General features: G+C 43.4%; 1 protein-coding gene across 1 annotated transcript in view; it reads right to left on the reverse strand.

Moving 5' to 3' along the window:
* LOC142296620 (fructose-1,6-bisphosphatase isozyme 2) overlaps nt 1–22704 on the reverse strand; it is a 45174-nt gene that overhangs the window by 3100 nt on the left and 19370 nt on the right. Inside the window, exons 3-6 of the mRNA XM_075340449.1 lie at nt 19547–19639; nt 12743–12883; nt 12508–12645; nt 7569–7688 (exon numbers count right to left, since the gene is read on the reverse strand). Of these exons, the coding sequence (XP_075196564.1) occupies nt 7569–7688; nt 12508–12645; nt 12743–12883; nt 19547–19639 (492 nt within the window). The remainder of the gene's footprint in view (nt 1–7568; nt 7689–12507; nt 12646–12742; nt 12884–19546; nt 19640–22704) is intronic.

The raw sequence follows: 22704 nt of genomic DNA on the forward strand, positions 1-22704 counted from the left end.
TTGGTGGTAGAAGTGGTGGTATGGCGATTTCTTGAAAGTGCCCCATACGCCATTTTTCAAAACAAAGGTCATTGCTATGACTGACCCCTTCCACTCACATGGGGACAAACAAACCAGGAGAGATGTAAACACATGTCCCTATACAGAATAGCAGTACTCCGAACTTCACCCTATTTTGTCCCTGCCTGACTGTGAAGATTGGCACCCTAAAGTTACGCAATTACGCCCCCACTCAACGTTGGCTGAATCAGAGTGTCCTTAACTGCACACTATACTATAAACCAAGTGTAACACAAAGCACCAATAAACATGAAAGAAGTGTACTTTGGAATATAGCCAGCACTGAAGGCATGTGTATGAGGAGTATAAATAGCCCTTCCCAAGATGCGATATGATACGCCGATCCATCGGTGCATTCTTGTGACTGTAACTTCTGACTGTCCGCAAGTCAGAAGTTCTGTTATAAGCTCCCAATGCATTTCTATGAGAGCAAGAACGAGGCTCTCATAGAGATCTATGTTACTTCCGGCACGCTGCATGAAACACTGAAGCTGCCGGCAGGTCACGATTCACTGGAAGGTGACCAAAGCATCTGCAATAGAAGATGAAGCCGCCAAAAGGAGAGCATTATACAGGGGCAGAGGACTTAAGGTGGCTTTACACGCTACAACATCACTAAAGCGATGTCGTTGGGGTCATGGATTTTGTGACGCACATCCGGCCGCGTTAGCGATGTCGTTGCGTGTGACACCTATTAGCGATTTTGAATCGTTGCAAAAACGTTCAAAAGCGCTAATCGGTGACATCCCCTAATCTCAATTATCGTTGCTGCTGCAGTAACGATGTTGTTCCTCGTTTCTGCGGCAGCACACATCGCTATGTGTGACACCGCAGGAACAAGGAACCTCTCCTTACCTGCGTCCCGCCAGCAATGAGGAAGGAAGGAGGTGGGCGGGATGTTCGTCCTGCTCATCTCTGCCCCTCCACTTTGATTGGGTGGCCGCTTAGTGATGTCGCTGTGACATCGCGGTGACGCCGATTGCACCCCCCCTTTGAGGGAGGGGTTGTTCGGCAGTCACAGCGACGTCGCAGAGCAGGTATGTGCGTGTCACGCTGCCGTAGCGATAATGTTCGCTACGGCAGCGATCACCACATATCGTTACAACAACGGGGGCAGGTGCTATCGCGCTCGACATCGCTAGCAATTGCTAGCGATGTCGTAGCATGTAAAGCGGCCCTTAGATTTAAAGAACCACTCCAGCAGTGCAATAACAAAACAATGGAGTGGTACCCTAATATATTATGTATCTCCATGAGGTCCACAGAACCAGAAATGACCTATAACTTTTATTACTTTGAATTATGCCAACCTTCATATTGGGCACTGATTTATCATTATCAAATCAGCTTTGAAGAAATTCTCCTATTATGGTAAGACATGGCTGAACACTTAGTATAAAGTTTCTTCGTAACCAGTTTGATGTTTGCCAGTTCTTCTTGCTATGTACTGTACAATGTTTAACTAGTTTTCTCATTATTTAGTAAGTATTTATCTAAATTTTCAGCACAGGCTCGGAATAAAATACGTTTTCAACCATGAAACTACACAACAGAGACTTCCTCTGTGGAAAAGCCTGTATTACAAATCTCACACAAAAACACCGTCATATGACATGATGGGAGGGCCAAGAATAAGGACACGCTGCAGAAGCAACACGTTGGCTGTGCGCCAGGTCACTTGTATTTCAGGTGATCTGCGTTGTCTGAGTTCAGTAAACAGGAACATTGTGTGATAAAGCTGGCAAGTCAAGGAGAGAGCCGAGTGAAGAAAACAACCACGCTTTCGTAGAAGCAGCTTGAAAACATAATGTAGAGCATTTGGAGTGTGACAAAGGTCAGGCCAGGAGTCAGCACATAACTTCAGGTATATTCTGGACTACTGAATATCAGGATGGATCTTATTTATTATGTGCCGCCACCATGTCAGCAGCCGAGCTGCTCGGATCCGAATCCGCGGTGGCTAGAGGGGCGTCCGGACCCGGGGGTCTCGCGGCCACTTGAATGACGGGGGGTATTTACAGGGGGGTTTGTATATTGACAGTTCGTGATGCCACCCGTGGTGTCTGGTAAGGTGGAGTAACACCGCTGCAGCTGGGAGTACCCGGTGGCGATGGAGCAGGCAGCCAGGTGTTTAACCCCTCCACGGGTAGGGGGGAAATGCCCGGGACTCGGTGATGGTGACAGGGAGGTGCCGTTGGGGAGGTAAGGGTCACTTGTGTACTCACTCAGTCCAATAACGCTGACACCGACAACTTTAGTAAACCAAAGTTCTGGACACTGCTGCCGCTGAGGGGACGCACGTTTGGGTCCCGTTTCTGCTGGTGTTACCTGTTGATCTGTGACCTTTCCCTTGGTGCCTTGTTACTTTCTAATTGGTCCCTGTAGCTTGAAACTAGTCGGGTCCCGCTCCCCAGTATGGCTAACTGAGGGAGCTTGCTCTCAGGGTTCACGCTTGGGATTTCTTGGACCGTATGTATGGAAAGTCCTATCCCTCTCATTGCGCTAGTACCCGGATTTTGGAGTGGGTGGAGACCGGATCTTGAAGGCTCAGTTCTCCACGGGTGAATTGTCAGGTTGCCTGAAGCTACTCCCTGACCTAGGGTCCACGTACCCCGTCATGCCCTGGTCCCAGCCCGGTGATGGTGTAAGGCTGTCAGCTGTCCTCCACGATAATACCGTGCCCCTTGTCATGATCCCCTGCAACCGGGGGTCCAGCTCTTACCAAGCCCAGACCAACGTCTGCTACCTAGTAGTTCAAAGAAGCCCAGCTCCTGGCCTCCTCTCCCTTTCACCTCCAACACTTCATTCTCCCTTTCTCTGACTGACTCCTGACACTCCTGACCTCCCCTTAACCAACGCCCCACGTGGGCGACCCTATTCCACTCAGGCCATCCACTGGTGTGTCTGGTGGGTGTGGTGCAGAGTGTTCCTAGGATTTTGATTAGCTGGTTTTGGCAACACCAATGGTTAGGGACCTGTAACCAAGGAGGAGGTGGATATTACACAGAAGGGCAGATTGTACAATACCCTGTGACGACCTGATAGGCCAGGGCGTCACAATTACATAACTACTTTTTTTTGCACAATGAAGAAGTTGTGAGACCAAACTTGTGTAAAAAAATGGACACAAAAGCCTTCCTCCAATCCCCACCCTATGTCTTCTTACATCCAACTCATCTATAATAAGATCTGGTGACGCTGTTGTGTATGACAGTCCACAAGCCGTTTATAACAAAGGAGCTATAGTTGTGTAGAAAGTGCAGTACACAAACCATGATGGGGTAATACATTGGTTCCCAACTTTATGTGCTGATATTTAAATTCATGTTGTTTGGATCGTCCAGCTTCCATTAAAAAGTGTCCTGGTTCTACCTGCCAGTCTAACTACTGTAAAAAGGCTCATAGGGGCTTCCTTGAACTTTTATATTGATGGCCAATCTTTAGGTTAGGTCCCCAATATCCAGGGGTGGGATTCGGCTGGTTTGCTCCAGTTCAGGGGAATCGAATGTTAAAATTGCAGCCTGTTCCCCCAACCAACAGGAAGCAGAATCCCAACTCAGTTCTGGGGGCCTGCTGGTTCCAACTGACTGTGCGACCTCAGATACACTTTCAGTTGAAATATAATGCGATGATACACTTTCAGTTGAAATATAATGCGATGCAGGAAACCCTCCTTGTACCGCAAAAGTTAACCAGAGGCAGGCAGCTGACTTCAATACGCATGTTGCCAGCATCACTGCCCTGCGCTGGCCTAGCCATGCAACCAATGAAGCATGAAGAGGATGCTGCTGCTCTGCGGAGAGGTAAGAATAATCTTTTTTTTATTCTATTTCATTATTTTATTCATATGGACCAGGATTAGAAACATTATTACATAAAGGTTTCAGGATGGGGAACATTATTACAGGATGGGGGACATTATTACAGGAAGGGGCCAGGATGGGTAACAACATTACTATATGAAGGCTAGAATGAGGAACATAGATTACTGCTTTATGGTGGCAAGTGGGGGACATAATTACTGTATGGGCCAATTATGGGTCATTATTACTGCTGTAATATATTTTACTTTTGAGGATATTATTTTCCATGGGGGGAGCAAAAGTGAGATCCTGTTTCTGTGCAGGGCAACTGTCACATTTTTTCTTTATCTGGAACAGTGTAGAAGTCAGTGTTTTAAAAGTGATCAGTTATAGACGACTGTTATTTTCTGCACCAAAGGACCAGTCAAGTGCTGGCAGAGGTAACATCTTCCTTATGAGTATATATTGTAGATATGAGTATACAATTAGATTCATCAATAGGGATGGATGGACCTAGACTGTAAAAGTCCGGATGTGCGCAGTTTCAAATGTACAAGAGTGCAGGACCCGGATCCAGGATTCCAGATATTGACCCGGATCCGCTACTCAGGAAAATAAAAAAAAATAAAGGAAAAATAAAGAAAATAAGAATGAAGCAAATGCTTCATACTTATGAAGGCTGCGGCACGGCTGTACATTGCTTCCGCGGCCACTCATTAACTTCCTGGCCCGTTCATCATTGCTCATCCATATTCACTGCTTTCCCTGCCCACCGGCCATGCTGGTATCTGTGATTGGTTGCAGTCAGACGCTCCCCCAGCCTGTGTGACAGCGTCTGACTGCAACCGACCACAGGCGCTGTCTGCGGGTATCGTGGAATGAAAATAAATAAATAAAACAATTAGTGAAGGGCCCTCCCATATTATGATACCCAGCATAAAGCCTACTGCTACAGGCTGCAGCTCCCGCCCTTGCGCCTATCTTGACTGTGTATCAAAATAAGAGGAACCGCATGTGGTTTAAAAAAAAAATCATTTAAAAAAAACAGCTTTCAGTCCCCTCAATTTTGATACCCAGCCATGATAAAGCCCGACAGCTGGGGCTGCTATTCTCAGGTTTGGGAGGTCCATGCTTATTGGGCCGCCCCCCAGCCTAAAAATAGCAGCCAGCAGCCGCCCAGTTTTGTCGGCGCTAGCCTAATTATTAGTGGTGAGCTTGCTTGGCTGCTCGGTACTCATAACGAACAGTTGGATGCTCAGATGGGCGCGATTGAAGTACCCGAGTGTAATAGAAGTCAATGCGGATCAAGCATTTTTCCATAAACCCTTCCGGAAAAATGCTGGAGTTTCCCATTGACTTCCATTTTATTTTGTACATGAGCTGCACCCATCTGAGCATCAACGGCACATTACGAGTACCAAGCATGGTAGTGCTCGATCATTATGTATAAGTCCTGGACGAGTCTCTTCATATCAGATAGTTGTTGTACCAATTCATTTTTTATGTCAGAATAGCCACCCTGTTTGGTCAAATAATGATGAGCACAGAGATTTGGCCCCACATTTTCTATTCACGGAGATTTTGTGAGAACATGTGTCTGACCACAAGCAAGAGATGCACTATTTCATGCTGCTATGTGGTAACCCTGTTCCCGGAGTCTTACACTTGTGCTTTGTGGTAATTCTGTTCCCTGGGTTTACACTTATCAGTAGTTGTCAGCTGTCCTGGGGTGGATGACTAGAATGACTGACTCATGACATAATCACAAGTAACATTTCCTATTGCTCAATGAATTTCATATCATTTCAATGGCAAATAATGGAATACTGTCAGACATATCACAAAATAACACAGTAGAATGTCAGTGCACGACAATAATGTTACTATTCTTTTATGCAGCATATGGCGGCATTCCATAAAGCCACCAGTAATAAACAATCTCACCTAGAGCAAGATCACCGATGTGCATCTCAATAAATTAAAATATCATCAAAAAGTTAATTTATTTCAATAAGACCGCGCTCACATCAGCGGTATTTTACCGCATACACAACCGCATTTCACCGCATCTTGCCGCGATTCCATTGTAAATTAATGGAACTGAAACGCATTTATAACGGGTCCGGTTTTGCGGCAAAATACCGCTGATGTGAGCGCTTCCTAATTCAATACAAAAAGGTCAACGCATATATTATATAAAGTCATTACAGTGTGATCTATTTCAAATGTTTATATTTGTTAATGTTGAGGATTATGGCTTACAGTCAATGAAAACCCAAAACTCTTTATCTCAGAAAATTAGAATATTATATAAGACCAACTGAAAAAATTATTTTAAACTCAGAAATGTTGGCGCCTACTGAAAAGTCTGTACAGTAAATGCACTCAATACTTGGTCGGGGCTCCTTTTGCATGAATTACTGCATCAATGCAGCGTGGCATGGAGGCGATCAGCCTGTGGCACTGCTGAAGTGTTATGGAAGCCCAAGTTGCTTTGATAGCAGCCTTCAGCTCGTCTGCATTGTTGGCTCTGGTGTCTCCCATCTTCCTCTTGCCAATACCCCATAGATTCTCTGTGGGGTTTAGGTCAGGCGAGTTTGCTGGCCAATCAAGTACAGTGATGCTGTGGTTATTAAACCAGGTATTGGTACTTTTGGCAGTGTAGACAGGTGCCAAGTCCTGCTGGAAAATGAAATTTCCATCTCCAAAAAGCTTGTCAGCTGAGGGAAGAATGAAGTGCTCTAACATTTCCTGGTACTCGGCTGCATTGATTTTGGTTTTGATAAAACACAAAAACACAGTGGACCTACACCAGCAGATGATATGGCCCCCCAAACCATCACTGATTGTGGAAACTTCCCACTAGACCTCAAGCAGCTTGGATTGTGGCCTCTCCACTCTTCCTCCAGACTATGGGACCTTGATTTCCAAATAAAATGCAAAATTTATTTTCATCTGAAAACAACACCTTGGACCACTGAGCAACAGTCCAGTTCTTTTTCTCCTTGGCCCATTGTCTATTGGTCAGGAGTGGTTTGACACAAGGAATGTGACAGTTGTAGCCCGTGTCCTAGATATGTCTGTGTGTGGTGGCTCTTGAAGCACTGACTCCAGCAGCAGTTCACTCCTTGTCAATCGCCCCCAAATTTTTGAATGGCCTTTTCTTAACAATCCTTTCAAGGCTGCGGTTATCCTGGTAGCTTGTGCACATTTTTCTACCACACATTTTCATTCCACTAAACCTTCCATTATTATGCTTAGATACAGCACTCTGTGGACAGCCAGCTTTTTTAGCAATGACGTTTTGTGGCTTATCCTGCTTGTGGAGTGTTTCATTGACTGCATTCTGGACATCTGTCAAGTCAACAGTCTTCCCCATTATTGTGTAGCCTACCGAACCAGATTACGGGACCATTTTAAACGCATAGGAAGCCTTTGCAGGTGTTTTGTAGTAATTATTCTAATTTTCTGAGATAATGACTTTTGGGTTTCATTGGCTATAAGTCATAATCACCAACATTTAACAGAAATAAACCCTTGAAATAGATCACTCTGTTTGTAATGACTCTACATTATATGCGTTTCCCTTTTTTTATAGCGTTACTGAACTAAATTAACTTTTTGATGATATTCTAATTTATTGAGATGCATCTGTAAACCAGATACTTCAATAATCCAATTTTTGGTTTAGATGTAGCTAGTTACCTTTCCTTTAGGGCTTTTCTCATTTGCTGGATACATGAAGATTCCACCATAGACAAGTGTTCTGTGAACGTCAGCAACCATGGAACCAACGTACCTGGAGCCGTATGGAGCACTGCCGTCCTGTACAAGAGAGGAACAGTTTATCCACTCATTCCTTGACCGTTTATTCTGGTAAAGTTCAGCATCGCGGGCTTCATATGTGGACTCATATTCATGTATTATATACTATTTGTCATGGTTTTACTCAAGAATAAAAGAACACACATACTGATACTGTCAATTATATATTTTGGTGGCTCTATAAATATGGCCGACTTTACTGTATGGCTTCATTGATTTTTGGAAGTTATGGTAAATCGAATTTTCCTTGCCAATGAAATCATTGGGAGATCATTAGAAGCTTTCCATTAGATTCATGCAACTCAAACCACAGGCAGCATGAAAGTCAGCTTGGCGGTGCTATTGCAACAAAGGAGGTTTTGCAAAACACAGCTTGAAAAGCCGGCCAGGGACCATATGGAAATACTTGACTAGTCCAGTGGCCGTGACATAGTTAGGTCTTTCCTATAGTCTGCAGCCGGCTTTTTAAACCATGCTTTATCTGAAACAATTTGAGACAGACAAGGACCATAAATAGATCGCATAACTACAAGCAACAACTCATAGATCATAGAAAATAAAGGCAGATAGAGTCTTTAAATTTGCTACATTAAAGGAGTACCAACACAAGCAAGATTTAGAAATATATTAAATATTTATTATAATAAAGTGCTGTAGGGTACCGGCTCTACTTACTTATATGTATTCACTGTTGTACCCTACAGCACTTTATTATAATAAATATTTAATATATTTCTAAATCTTGCTTGTGTGAGTACTCCTTTCATGTAGCAAATTTAAAGACTTTATCTGAAACAATGTGGTATTTCAGAGAAAAACATACCAGGTTGCCCGAACCACGGACAGAATAATCCAAATAACGGCTCCCTTTAAAAGTGTCTCACTATTTTAACTTTTTAGTAGATTACAGTTTTATTAAAGAGTCCAGGCAACTGGTCACAATAGTAGAGAATTACAAGGACCTTGTTTATTAATCATAAGAGTAATTCATCAAAGAGAATATTTTTTATTTTATATTTACTGTTATAATAAAGGCTCTGGTAAATTCCAGAAGTGGAGAAAGACCTCAACTACACACTTTCGATTTCGAGCTCTGATCCTGAAGAACATTTATTTACATAGTCCCATAACTTTCACTTTGTGAAAAGTGAAGTCGGCACGAGCCTGGCAGAGAGCCTAGGGTTCCCTCTGACATAATAGAGATAAATCAGTGATAGGGATTTTCCCTGTCATACGAATGATAAAAAGCAAAGAATATAAAGCAGCAGTCAACATTATTCAACCGCATTGCAATATAGGTTTATTAGAAATATTTACAAACTTTCAGCAATAAACCAATGAAATAAGAATAATTTAAATCATACCGCCTACCTTTTGAAGAACAGAAAGCACGAAGAACAGAAAGAACGACAAATCCTGTGGGGTGTATAGTGCGCCATGGCTTTGGCCACACACATTTACCATTTCTTTCTACCTTTGCAGGACGAGAGGTCAGAGGGGCAGAGCCGTGAGGGACCTTCAGCAGACACCCGAGACTGCGGGGCGTAAACCCAAATCTGGGACATCTGCTCTATCAAGGACGGTTGGGGCTAGAGATGAGCAGATCGATTCACGTGACTCCAGTCCAGTTTCCAGGCCAGTGGTATCTGGCGGCTGGACGGGGGTCCCCATGAATCTAGTACCTCCCAGTGTCTCCTGTGTGGCTCTTGATTATTCAGGGAGGGTGCAACGTCATCTATGCGTCATGTTCATCTCTAGTTGGGACCTATGGAGTTATATGTTGTTCATTCACTCATAGTCGTAGCAGCCAGAACTTTCTCGTTGTTACAGAAGCTTCACTATGACATCTGTCTATCTAGTGTTTGTAAGGCCTACGTAATAAGCCTACGTAATAACATTCTTCCCGGATTATTACATTCTTGCTGCATTTTTTATACCTTTCCCCCCTAATTTTATCAATTTTTGGTGCAGATGTGAAGCAGCTGTTTTTAAGGGATTCTTTTTTTTTGTAGTACAGGAAAGCTTTGATGCTGCACATAAATACAAGTAAAAAACTGCATTTTTTTCTTTTAGGCTCCAAATGGAAGCCTTTAGAGAAAATTAGAGAAAACATGCCCCAAAACCGCACAGTTCAGCAGCGTCTTTAGATTCACAGTGGCTGCAATTTTCATGAAATCACATCCAATTTGTTTGGATAGTTAAAGCACCACTCCAGTATTTTATTATTTTTAATTGCTGCAGCGGTCCTTGCCCCTAATAATATTCTCATCCTCTGGCATCTTCACTTTTTACCAATGTCGTCCCACTCATGCAGTATCATCTTGTGACCGGAACTGTATGAGGCTCTGTAGACGTACATTGAAGAGTGACCTCCGGCGCCCTCCATGAAAACACTGGAGCTAGTGGCAAGTCACAAACTGCCAGAGACAAACAGGAGTGGCAGTGATAGAAGGTGAAGACGAGGGCAGGCAAGTATATAAGTTGGGTGAGGAATCTAAGGGGGGCTTTACACGTTGCGACATTGCTACCAATATATCGTCGGGGTCACGTCGTTAGTGACACACATCCGGCACCGGTAGCGACATCGCAGCGTGTAACTCCTAGGTGCGACGATGAACGAGCACAGAAGCGTACAATATCGCTGATCTGTGTCACGTCGTTCATTTCCATAATGTCGGTTCGACCGCAGGTACGATGTTGTTTGTCGTTCCTGCAGCTCCACACATCGCTCTGTATAAACCCGCAGGAGCGACAAACATCTCCTTACCTGCGTCCCGACGGCAATGCGGAAGGGAGAAGGTGGGCGGGATGTTATGTCCTGCCAATCTCCGCCCCTCCGCTTCTATTGGCCGGCCGATTAGTGACGTCGCTGTGACGCCGAACGCACCTCCCCCCTTGAAGGAGGGATTGTTTGGCAGTCACAGCGACGTCACCGAGCAGGTATGTGCGTGTGACGCTGCTGTAGCGATAATGTTCGCTACGGCAGCTATCACCACATATCGCATATGCGACGGGGGCGGGTGCTATCGCGCTGGACATCGCTAGCAATTGCTAGCGATGTCGCAACGTGTAAAGCCCGCCTTAGAGTAAAAGCACCATCCAGCAGTAGAAAAAAAAAATAAAAATGACGGACTGGTGCTTTAAACACAGCATATTTTTTGTGGAAAAAAAAAGCAGCAGAAAAAGCTGCAGCATTTACGCTACATGTAAACACGGCCTAAATATCCAAGCAAAGTGGATGTGATTTCATAAGCACTCCACCCTTGGCGAATCTAAAGATACTGCTGAACTGTGCGGTTTTGGTGCATTTTTCCTCTATAAAGTTTTATTTAGACCTTGAAAAAAAAACATGTCTAAAAAGACAGCAATATCAAATATATGTTTTGTTCTTCTTTTTAATTGTTTTATTTTCAATGGGCCAAAAGGGGGGTAATTTCAACGTGTTTGTTTTTTTTTTTTTATTTTTTCATATTTTCAAAAAATGTATATATATTTTTTTATTTTTTACTGGTCCCTTTAGGGGACTGAAGCTGCAATCATCTGATCGCCTGTGCTATACTGAGTAGTGCATTAGCCCTGCTCTGTGTAGCAGAAATCATGATCTGTCACAGGAGGATCGTCATGACAGACACTGGGGCTATTAGCTGAGAAGCTTGACAACCCATTGGAATCCTACAATCACTTCATGAATGAGCCGATAGGAGCAGGAAATGATGTGCCCCCTGCCGGTGCATGTTAAATCATGCTGTCAGAAATTGACACCAGGATTTAACTGGTTAACAGCTGTGGGCAGAACTCTGAACCACCCATGGCAGTTAGAGGCACATAAAGACTGATTAAATCAGCTGTCAAATGCCAGGAAAGATGCAGGCTCAGCATGCGAGCCCACATCAAAGGCAGGTACAGAACATATGACGTGAATATACGCCATATGCCGTGAAGGAGTTAATAAATACTGCAATGTGCAGAATAACTTGACTCCCTGAGATCACATATATCTCAACTTCATTGGTTGCATAAGACGTGCAAGAGAGAAAACACATCAAAGGTCTGGATTGGCTAGGGGTTTGTGGACTGTGAACGTTTGCATATTATGTCAAGAGTGGGCCAAAAAGTTAAGAGAAGAGACCATTGCCTTACAGAAACAAGAAAAAAAAGAATACAAAAAGATTGTAAAAGGCATTGAATGTTCCTAGAGATACTGTTGGAAGCACAGTTCACAAGTTCAAAGTTAAAGGAACACAAGTAACACTGCCTATATGTGGCAAAAAAAAAAGCCATTACCGACTGCTAGCAAATTCCTGAGGAGTCAGGTAAAAGTTCTCAAGTAACTGCATAAGACCAGATTTGGTGCAAGCAAGCACTGAGTTTTCAGCTTGCACAGAAAGGCTCATGCTAAACACTAAAGGGTCCAAAAGAGCATGAAAAGTCAGGTATATTATGAGAAAAATCATATAAGCAAGCCATAGAAGTTTTGGAATTTTGTTTTTTGGCCTATGGATCAGCAGTATGTCTGTAGAAGCAAGATAGAAGCATACAATTAAAAGAATATCCTGCCTACAGTGAAGCATGGTGGTGGCTCGTGCTGCACTTTTTCTTATGTTAATGCCACTCATTTTTTTTAAATATAAACCCCTCCTTTTTTCAGCAAGGCCATGCACTCTAAGTGGATAAATCCTAAAAAGTGTCAAAAACACAAAATATGGTGCAGGTTATGAAAGACAGATATCTGGCACAAATTGCACAAGAATTCCAGTGAATTATTTAATATGCAACATTGTACTAGTTTTGTAAATAATATGAAGGAACTCTTTCTTACTGGAGGAAACTTCTTGTTCTGTATGTATTCTGTAACGTCAGCGTCAAAGTATTTTGCATATCCCTCATTGAGACTGTAAATCTTCCCTTTCTTCTTTATTTTAACATTCCTGTCAACCAAAACAAATTCTCCCAGTGCCTGCAATAAATAAGCAATTAATATAGTGAGGATCAAATCCAATATATCATCACTTATTTTTTATCCTGTGTCCATGTAAAGATTTTGCCATACTTACAGGATCTAGCATAAAGCAGTCCACCCCCTGGCCTGTAGAGAGCGCCACAAGGGTTGCACTTCCATACAAAGCATAGCCTGCTGCTACAATGTTTCGTCCAGGCTGCAGAGCATCTTCCTCACAGGGTTCTGTGTCTGTTGTCTGAGAAATAAACCAGGCACATAGCTAATGCATCAGTCCGATCTACAGGTACAAAACCCAAACAGATACTAGTTATTTAGAAGGTGTGTAATTTATAATACAACCTCTCTCAATTTGAGTTTTTACTGAAGTAAAGGTACTGACAAATACAGAATAATCCCAAAGATATGTTAAAGGAAACTGGTCCCCAACTTTACCTCCCAAACCCTGCTTTATATGACTGTTTAGACCTTAGATGAGCTAGTCAATGTCTTTATGACCACAAAATGCTGCTCTAGCAGCTAAAGTTTGCATTTTTAGAAACATTTTTGGAAGTACAGTAAGGCGTGATGATACACTTACAGCTTCTCAGTCCCCACTTGCAGGGTGTCAAACGTACCAATATGTCTGCTGCGTTCCAAGCGATGAACAATATTTTGAAAGTGAACGACGTGTCAACGATCAACAATTTTCAACCTATTTGCGATCGTTCGGAGTCGCACGTAGGTGTCACACACAACGACGTCGCTAACGATGCCGGATGCGCATCACGGAATCCATGACCCCGACGACATATCGTCAGATAAATCGTAGCGTGTAACGCCGCCTTTAAGGCCACTTTACACACAGAGATAAATCTTTGGCAGATCTGTGGTTGCAGTGAAATTGTGGACAATCAGTGCCAGGTTTGTGGCTGTGTACAAATGGAAAAATATGTCCATGATTTCACGGCAACCACAGATCTGCCAAAGATTTATCTCTGTGTGTAAAGTGGCCTTTACTCTAGTACACTGGCCATTGAGAGGTCAGTGAACCAGGAGAGGGTTCTGGTTGGTTGGGAGGCTGAGAAACTATAAGTGCATCGTCACACCTCAATGCACTTCCAGCCTGAACTTCAAAACACAATTTCTCTCTGGTAGAGCAGCATATTGGGGGTCATATTTGGTGACTGAGTCCCTTTAAGAGCCCTAAAAGTTGTACAACTGTTCCTAGTATTCAGTTGAACTATATAACCTAAAGCTGTTGTGAGCCACTGGTGGCACAGGCTCCCTTCTGATTTTGCACAGTATTTAGAGTTCACAGGTCCGTGTATGCAGTCTCCTCCCTTCCACCCTACCGACCCACTCTGCACACCTACACTGCTGTCATTTGCAACAGAGCTCAATTACAGTCACTCCCAATCTGCAGGATAATGTAAAGCTGGGTTTACACACTGCAACATCTCAAACGACATCGCTGTAACGTCACCGGTTTTGTGACGCAATAGCGATGTTGTTTGCGATGTTGCAGTGTGTGAATCCTATCAGCAACCCGGCCCCTGCTGTGAAGTTGTAATCGTTACAAATCGTTCAGGACCATTCCTAGGTCCTTTGTTTCCCGCTGTGCAGCATGAAGTTTCAGTGTGTGAAGCCTTTTCAGCGACTTTGTTAGCAACTTCCCTTTCAAAAGGCTGCTTATCAACGTCCCCAACAACCAGCTAGGTCGCTCTGCAGGTCCGGATCACTGTTGAGTTGTTGGCCAGGTTTGCCTGTTTGAACGCTCACCAGAGACTTAGCAGAGACTTAGGGAGGTCGCTATTGCGTCACCAAACCGGTGACGTTACAGCGATGTCCTTTGCGATGTTGCAGCGTGTAAACCCAGCTTAAAGACTACAGCTAAACAAATACACGGCTGTCTTTGTATCACCCATACATTATAATGCAGAATAACTGGTAATTTCTGTAACAAAAACTGCTTCAAATCTTGTTTGATTTTGGCATAACTTGTAGTTTTTGGCATTGTTATGGCAGTGCCACCTTTTGTAAAACGAGTGGCGAAGAGGGAGAATAGCATGGCTGAGTGTGCCTTATAAAGTCATCATAATTTTACATACATTGTGGCAGAAATTGACACCAGGAATTTGTGGTGGTGCAGTGCATCTGAAAGGTGCGTAAAATTAATAAAGAAGGAATATAGCTCTTCAAACAGAATAATAGGCTCCACATATTCCTCCTTACAGAATATTGGGCCTCACATAGTCCTCCATACAGAATAATGGTCCCCATATAGCCCTTCATACAGAATAATGAGCCCCACATAGCCTTCCATACAGAATAATGGGCCCCACATAGTCCTCCATACAGAATAATGGGTCCCACATAGCCTTCCATACAGAATAATGGGCCCCACATAGTCCTCCATACAGAATCATGGGCCCCCCATAGTCCTCCATACAGAATAATGGGTCCCACATAGTCCTCCATATAGAATAACGGATCCAACATAGTCCTCCATATAGAATAATGGATCCAACATAGTCCTCCAAACAGAATAGCATTGCGGTCCAAATAAAGTTGGCCTGCGGGCCAGAGTTTGACATGTGTTCTAGGGCCATATTATCAGGAGTATTACCATCTTAGGCATTTTAGGCTCTAAATGTATAACAAGTGCCATTTTTTAATTCCAGGACAGAACTTAGCAGGAGAATGGGGGTCTTCTCCTTCCTGTTAATGCAGAAAAGAAGCAACCATCCATGCGCCTTTTTCCATTGGATACAAAACCTACATAAAAATTGGTCCTCGTGTGTCATGAAAATAAAACGCGAATATCTGAACAAGAATTTTTTTTAACTGCTAAAACTACATATTCAAAAACAACCTGCAAGGGGTCTGGTCATGAAATGGTTCATATTAAATTATTATTATTAAATATATATATATTGTCTCGTTTAGTTTTTTTTACAGTGAGTGCAAAGCTGATTGAGCAACATTATATACATTATGTTTTGGGCGCAACAGAAAAAAAAAAATCTTGTAGCTACATTTATGCAAAGGTAATTTATAAATTTACTAATCTCCATAACAATAATTAATGGGAGGAAAAACGTGATAAAAAATTTGAGAGCTCTAACATCTTGTTCGTCATTAATGTAACATGGTTAATACATAGAAATCAAACACCTGACATTCTGCTGATGAGACGTACTCAGTCTTGACCAATAGTACAATGGTCTTCTATAAGGTCCGCAGAGCAGCGCTCCCATGGTCACACCTAGGAAATTCCATTGTGGCAAACAAGTATTGATTTCTGGATCACAAGTCCTAGTAAATGTTTAAACTCCTTTTTCTACGACAAAACAATCAGGTTGGTTTTCATTTTTTCAGCCTATAATTATGTTTTCAAGCATTAGCCACATTCAATGTGAACTGTAAAATTATGAGTATTTAATAATCTCTACAAGCTGCAAAAAAAATGTAAGAAGTCACAGATTTTTTAATGGACATAGAAGAAAAGGGTCCCATTTCTACAGTTTGTCTTAGAATTTATGGACAGTTGTCAACCCTGAGAGCAATTCACTACAAACATGCTAACATATGAGGTCTACATAAAAGTGCCCCTTTCATGTAGGCAAAACAGCATTATTATGAAAGGATACAAGGACGTAAGGACCCAGTGACATTAGCAGTTTCACATACATAAGGTGATATAATCAGCGATTACTATACAGCACGAAATACCACATTATGACACGTCTTCTCGAAAATCAATAGAAGAGTACCACGGCACTTCTGTTGTTATGGTGCTCAAGTAGGATCCAATTATGTTAAAGAAAACTTGACATTCAGATGGATAAATGTAAGATTTTTTTTTTTTATGGTGAATAGTAATACAAGAAATCACAAATGTTTCGATCCCATATGGACCTTCATCAGTGTTCAGATTGCTGGGAAAAGTCTGGTCTCCTGGAAGCAGCGCTCTACTTTGCTGCAGCATCCACCGCCGGGATGAACAGAGTTGTGCTTTCTTATTCACGAAAAGCAATGACTTATCTAGAAGGGAAAAATGGGGCACATGCACTAAGCGAAGCCAGCAGGGAACGACATTTGGGCAGCTTAATTCAATAGTCTGATGTGTCTCCCAGGTATTGGCATTTTGCCATCCTCTTGGAGTGGGATTTAGCCGTTCTACCATGTACTTCCTGATTGCCAATGTGTTGCCGACCAAGAATGCATGGGGTACGTCATGGCTTTGATGTGCAACTGTGACTGCAGTGACAGTGATCGCATGAAGGTGCCTGCTGATTCTGACAGCAGGGCACCTGCCCTCATCATCACAGTGGGTTTCGCTGGCTCCCTGCAATGACGATTGCTACGATTGGCTGTTCAATTCTGAACAGCCAATTACACTGATTTTAATGTTGCAGACAATGAAACGTTGACGTCCCACTATGGTCGTTGCTATATACAGCGTCACCAGCCCCAGCACTGATTGGCATGATCAGACGATGATGCCCAATCTCATCAATCAGTAAGCAGAGACGCCATCTGACCTCACAGTAACCGCTCTGCTCCACCTCATTACTGCTTGGAGACTGTGCTGTTTTTCTGACAGATCTGTTGGATTCGGGGTGCCACAAGCAATTTTAGCCTGTGCCATCACTGCTTGTGCTAATTGAAGACTTGAAGAAAAGATGGCACCACATTATAAAATTCACATAGCAAGAAAACACTATCTTAATTCCCATATTAAAGCACCTTGTGGAGGATTTCTACTATTTTGGTACCTGAAGGGCCCTGCAGATGTGTCATGACTCCCACAGACCATTCCATGAAAGTTTGCGCACAAAAATGTCACTTCTTCCTGTTGGAGCTCAGCAGTGTGTCCAAACAGTAGTTTCCCACCACATATGGGGTATCGGCGTACTCAGGAGAAATTACACAACAAATTGCTCTATGAATTTTTTTCTGTCACCCTTGTGGAAATAAAAATGTGAAACTAAAAGAACATTTTTGTTTGAAAAATGTTATTTTTTTATTTTCACGGCTCAACGTTTTAAAATTTTGTGAAGTACCTGGGGTCAAAACTCCACAACACATCAAGATAAGTTCGTTGAGAGGACTAGTTTCCAAAATGGGTTCAAATGTGTGTTGTGGTGGTGGTGGTGTGTGTGTGTGTGGGGGGGGTTCCAGTGTTTAGAAACACATCAAGGGCTCTCCAAACGCAACATGGCATTGCTAATGATTCATGCCAATTTTGCATTTCAAAAGAAAAATGGCATTCCTCCTTTTCCAAGCCCTGCTGTGTGTCCAAACAGTAGTTTTCCACCATATATAGGGTATCGGCAGACACAAGAAAAAAATTTGCATTGGTTGACTTGTGGTAGTGGAGAGAAAGACCATATGGGAGATAGCGCGAACCCCAATGATGAGTTGAAACATCGAGAGGGATAAAGATCAACTCTTGGACGGAGCGGCCAATTGGAGTTGGAATGCAATCAGAGCCAGGCTCTTTCAACCGTAATTGAATTGGTTAAATTTTATTGGTGTGTGAGCGTAGCCCCTGACTCGAATGTAGTCTCCATAGACAACCAGGAGCACAAAGCCTTACTCTGGGGATAAGTGAACCTTCATAGAGACTGGACGTGGAGCTGTTATAAGGAAGTGAATGTCACTCTTGTACTGGTGTGTTGAACTGGGTTTTGTTGGGACTTTTTGTGACCAGAATAATGGAGGCAACTCAGTGGAAGTTTGACAAATGTCTGATACTGTATGCCATAACTTAAACATACGAGAAATGTTATGCCCGCTGTCTCTTGTGTATCATTGTAACTAAAGAAGTATTGATCCTGTATAGTAAAGAACTGTTGGGGAAAAAGAACTGTTTGTCTCTCAGTTTCTTTGGTCCTGGACAGCTGTGGTATGCAGCCTGTATCTTCACACGGCCCTCACTACTGAAGTTCACACACCCAGCCAGAACCATGTCTTCTATGTAGAGTTCTGGGGCATCCGGAGTATATCCCTTGCCTGCAACTATTGCCTAGCACCGTCCTACAGATCTATTGATTAAAATAAACATTGTTTGTGGAACAACCCCTTTAAAAAAAAGACATACTGGGAGTTGTAGGTACAAGTGATACAATTATATATAGGGCTGACCTGACATTACAATTGATTGCTGTATTAAGCTTGGTGATGAAATCATGTACTGTCGATGGTTCTGGTGATCTATTCCTATATTTAGGGTGGTTGTAATGCCGTATTTTTATTTTGATGGTCATATTGGTTATTCATTTTTGTAATGTTGGCGGTTCTGGTGTTGAATTTATGTACTGATGGCAAGTTTGGTCATTTATTTTGTTACTGTTGATTGTTCTGGTATTTTATATTTGCACTGCTGGTGGTTCTGATAATGTTTTATGTACTGCTGGTGGTTTTGGTAAGGTATTTCTGTACAGATAGTATTTCCAGAGATCCCATGGCCACTCATTGGATTTTCATATATACAGTCTATATACAAGTAGCTTCTCTTTTATTAATCTAGCAGGGGGTGTAGTTTTTCCCTGAACATTGAGAGAATAAGGAAGGACATCTAGTCAGCACGTCACTGTCATTATGCAAATCGCATATGAGGAGTCACATGACAACTAGTAAACCACTTAAACAGTGTATATGAGAGGCATCAAACTATTTTTTTGCCCTGTGTGCAGGAAAACCTAGATTCACTTGTGTGAAAAGTCTTCAAAATGAAAAATTATAGTGAAATCTAAGGACATGAACTACCGTATTCCATCTGAGCAATTATGTATGACCAGTCAGTGTATCTTATTCCATTAAGCTGGACATTGCCCTCTTTACCACAATGCAAGAAAGAAAAAACATAATGATAGTCAAAGTCCAGTCACCTTAAGCTAGTAAATAAGCTCACCTTTCTGTAAATAGCGAATATTGTTCCAATCGAAGCTAAGCAGTCTATGTTGGAAGAACCATCAAGAGGATCAAAACACACAACATATTTACCCTGAAAGAAACAATTATATTAATCATTTGTCATTTTTTTTCTTGATAAAATATGTACAGTCGCATCACTGCAATTGGAAAGATACATGATAGATTGCTTTTCAAGATCACAAAATCTGTTTTGCATTCATAATGTATTAGTTAAAGGGGTTGTCCAATTTCTAATATTTGTAGCCTATATGCTCAGAGACTCAATTTTGAAGTTGCAACATCAAGAAGGAAAAAGGTGTGAGGGTCTGGAAATCACACATTAATGACATGCAAATGGTGGAAAAAGGTAAAAAAAAAAAGAAGGAAATACCATTTTCAACTTACACACCCTGTCATGCTATCAATGAGGTTATTAATGGTTGCCTGAGGAATGTTCTGCAATGCCGAGTGCGCATGGGCACCGAAATAATCAAGATCAGCTGCTGGCTGCTCCAATTGCCAACCAATAACATCCCAGACAGGAAGATGGGGGGCAATTCTGGAAGTGTGTGTGTGTGTGTGTGTGTGTGTGTATATATGTAGGTTGCGTGTGTGTGTGTGTGTGTGTGTGTGTGTGTGTGTATATATGTAGGTTGCGTGTGTGTGTGTGTGTATATATATATGTGTGTGTGTGTATATATATATATATGTGCGTGTGTGTGTGTGTGTGTTTGTGTGTGTGTGTGTGTGTGTATATATATATATAAATATACACACTATGTCTGTGTGGTGGCACTCATACTTGATAGTGATAGTGAATAAATCGGGATGTTTTGAAAATTGTTTCCAATTTTTCAGCATTTGCATATCAATAACAATCAAATATTGATCATGTAATTGCCATAATTCCATTATTTATTGGTGTGCAATTTTAATGTTGACTAGTGTATTTGAAGGAAGACTACTCCTATAAAGTAAATTTGTCATTTTAGGCAGCAGTGCCACCTGCTGGTAACTGGTAATATGTCATACTGGTACATTTATAGCACAACTCCAGCATTTTTTTACATTTTATTTTTCAGCTCTGGAGTGGTGCTTTAAATTATGTCGCCTGCCCCTTGTAGTATACATACCCTCTGCCATATTCATCCTTTTTCAGTGCCATCTTGCGTGCGCAACTTCTGACTGGATAGAAATTGGGGGTTATGTCAAACGCTCAATGGAACTATATTAGAGCCAAAATGAGGCAGAACGAGGCTCTCATAGAGATGCATTGATTTGTGACATCGCAGCGTGTGACACGTACGAGCGACCTTCAACGATCCCAAAAGTGGTAAAAATCGTTGGTTTTGGAGAGGTTGTTCTAAAACAAAATATCGTTGTTTGGCCACTAGCGATGTTGTTCCTCGTTTCTTCGGCATCACACATCACTATGTGTAACACCACAGGAACGACCGATTATCTCCTTACCTGCGTCCACCGGCAATGCGGAAAGAAGGAGGTGGGCGGGATGTTACGTCCTGCTCATCTCCGCCCCTCCGCTTCTATTGGCCGGCCGCTTAGTGATGCCGCAGTGAGGTCGCTATGACGCCGAATGCACCTCCCCTTTGAGGGAGGGATTGTTCGGCGGTCACAGCGATGTTGCTGACACAGTATGTGCGTGTGACGCTGCCGTAGCGATAATGTTCGCTACGGCAGCGATCACCACATATCGCACGTACGACGGTGGCGGGTGCAGGGCTGTATTTTGCCTTCATGCTGCCCTAGGCACTTTAAGTGGTCGCGCCCCTTAGTGACAACGTAAAACTGAGTTTTTGCACACGACATCTGTTTAAGGCAGATCTACTCTGTAAAACACTTTAAAAAGCATGAATGAGAAACGAAGGGCACTAACCCCCCCAATGGGGATCATCACAGGCACATCAAAACATAGCATGAGTATAAAATATTCCCACCACACCGTCCCCACTTATATACTGTGACTGTGACACTGCCCCTAATAAACTACACACTGCCCTCCCTTATAAATTATATCCACCACACCTTCCTCGAAATATGATCTGCACATTGTCCTCACATCATGCTGCCCCCTCTTCACAGTGTCCCATGCATGCTTCCCCCTCCTCACAGTGTCCCATGCATGCTGCCCCCTCCTCACAGGGTCCCATGCATGCTGCCCCCTCTTCACAGTGTCCCATGCATGCTGCCCCCTCCTCACAGTGTCCCATGCATGCTGCCCCCTCCTCACAGTGTCCCATGTATGCTGCCCCCTCCTCACAGTGTCCCATGCATGCTGCCCCCTCCTCACAGTGTCCCATGTATGCTGCCCCCTCCTCACAGTGTCCCATGCATGCTGCCCCCTCCTCACGGTGTCCCATGCATGCTGCCCCCTCCTCACAGTGTCCCATGCATGCTGCCCCCTCCTCACAGTGTCCCATGCATGCTGCCCCCTCCTCACAATGTCCCATGCATGCTGCCCCCTCCTCACAATGTCCCATGCATGCTGCCCCCTCCTCACAATGTCCCATGCATGCTGCCCCCTCCTCACAGTGTCCCATTCATGCTGCTCCCTCCTCACAATGTCCCATGCATGCTGCCCCCTCCTCACAGTGCCCCATGCATGCTGCCCCCTCCTCACAGTGTCCCATGCATGCTGCCCCCTCCTCACAGTGTCCCATGCATGCTGCTCCCTCCTCACAGTGTCTCATGCATGCTGCCCCCTCCTCACAGTGTCCCATGCATGCTGCCCCCTCCTCACAGTGTCCCATGCATGCTGCTCCTTCCTCACAGTGTCCCATGCATGCTGCCCCCTCCTCACAGTGTCCCATGCATGCTCCCCCTCCTCACAATGTCTCATGCATGCTGCCCCCTCCTCACAGTGTCCCATGCATGCTGCCCCCTCCTCACAGTGTCCCATGCATGCTGCCCCCTCCTCACAGTGTCCCATGCATGCTGCTCCCTCCTCATAGTGTCCCATGCATGCTGCCCCCTCCTCACGGGGTCCCATGCATGCTGCCCCATCCTCACAGTGTCCCATGCATGCTGCCCCCTCCTCACAGTGTCCCATGCATGCTGCCCCCTCCTCACAGTGTCTCATGCATGCTGCCCACTCCTCACAGTGTCTCATGCATGCTGCTCCCTCCTCACAGTGTCCCA

The sequence above is a fragment of the Anomaloglossus baeobatrachus genome, chromosome 1, assembly GCF_048569485.1.
Source record: "Anomaloglossus baeobatrachus isolate aAnoBae1 chromosome 1, aAnoBae1.hap1, whole genome shotgun sequence".
Classification (NCBI taxonomy): Eukaryota; Metazoa; Chordata; class Amphibia; order Anura; family Aromobatidae; genus Anomaloglossus; species Anomaloglossus baeobatrachus.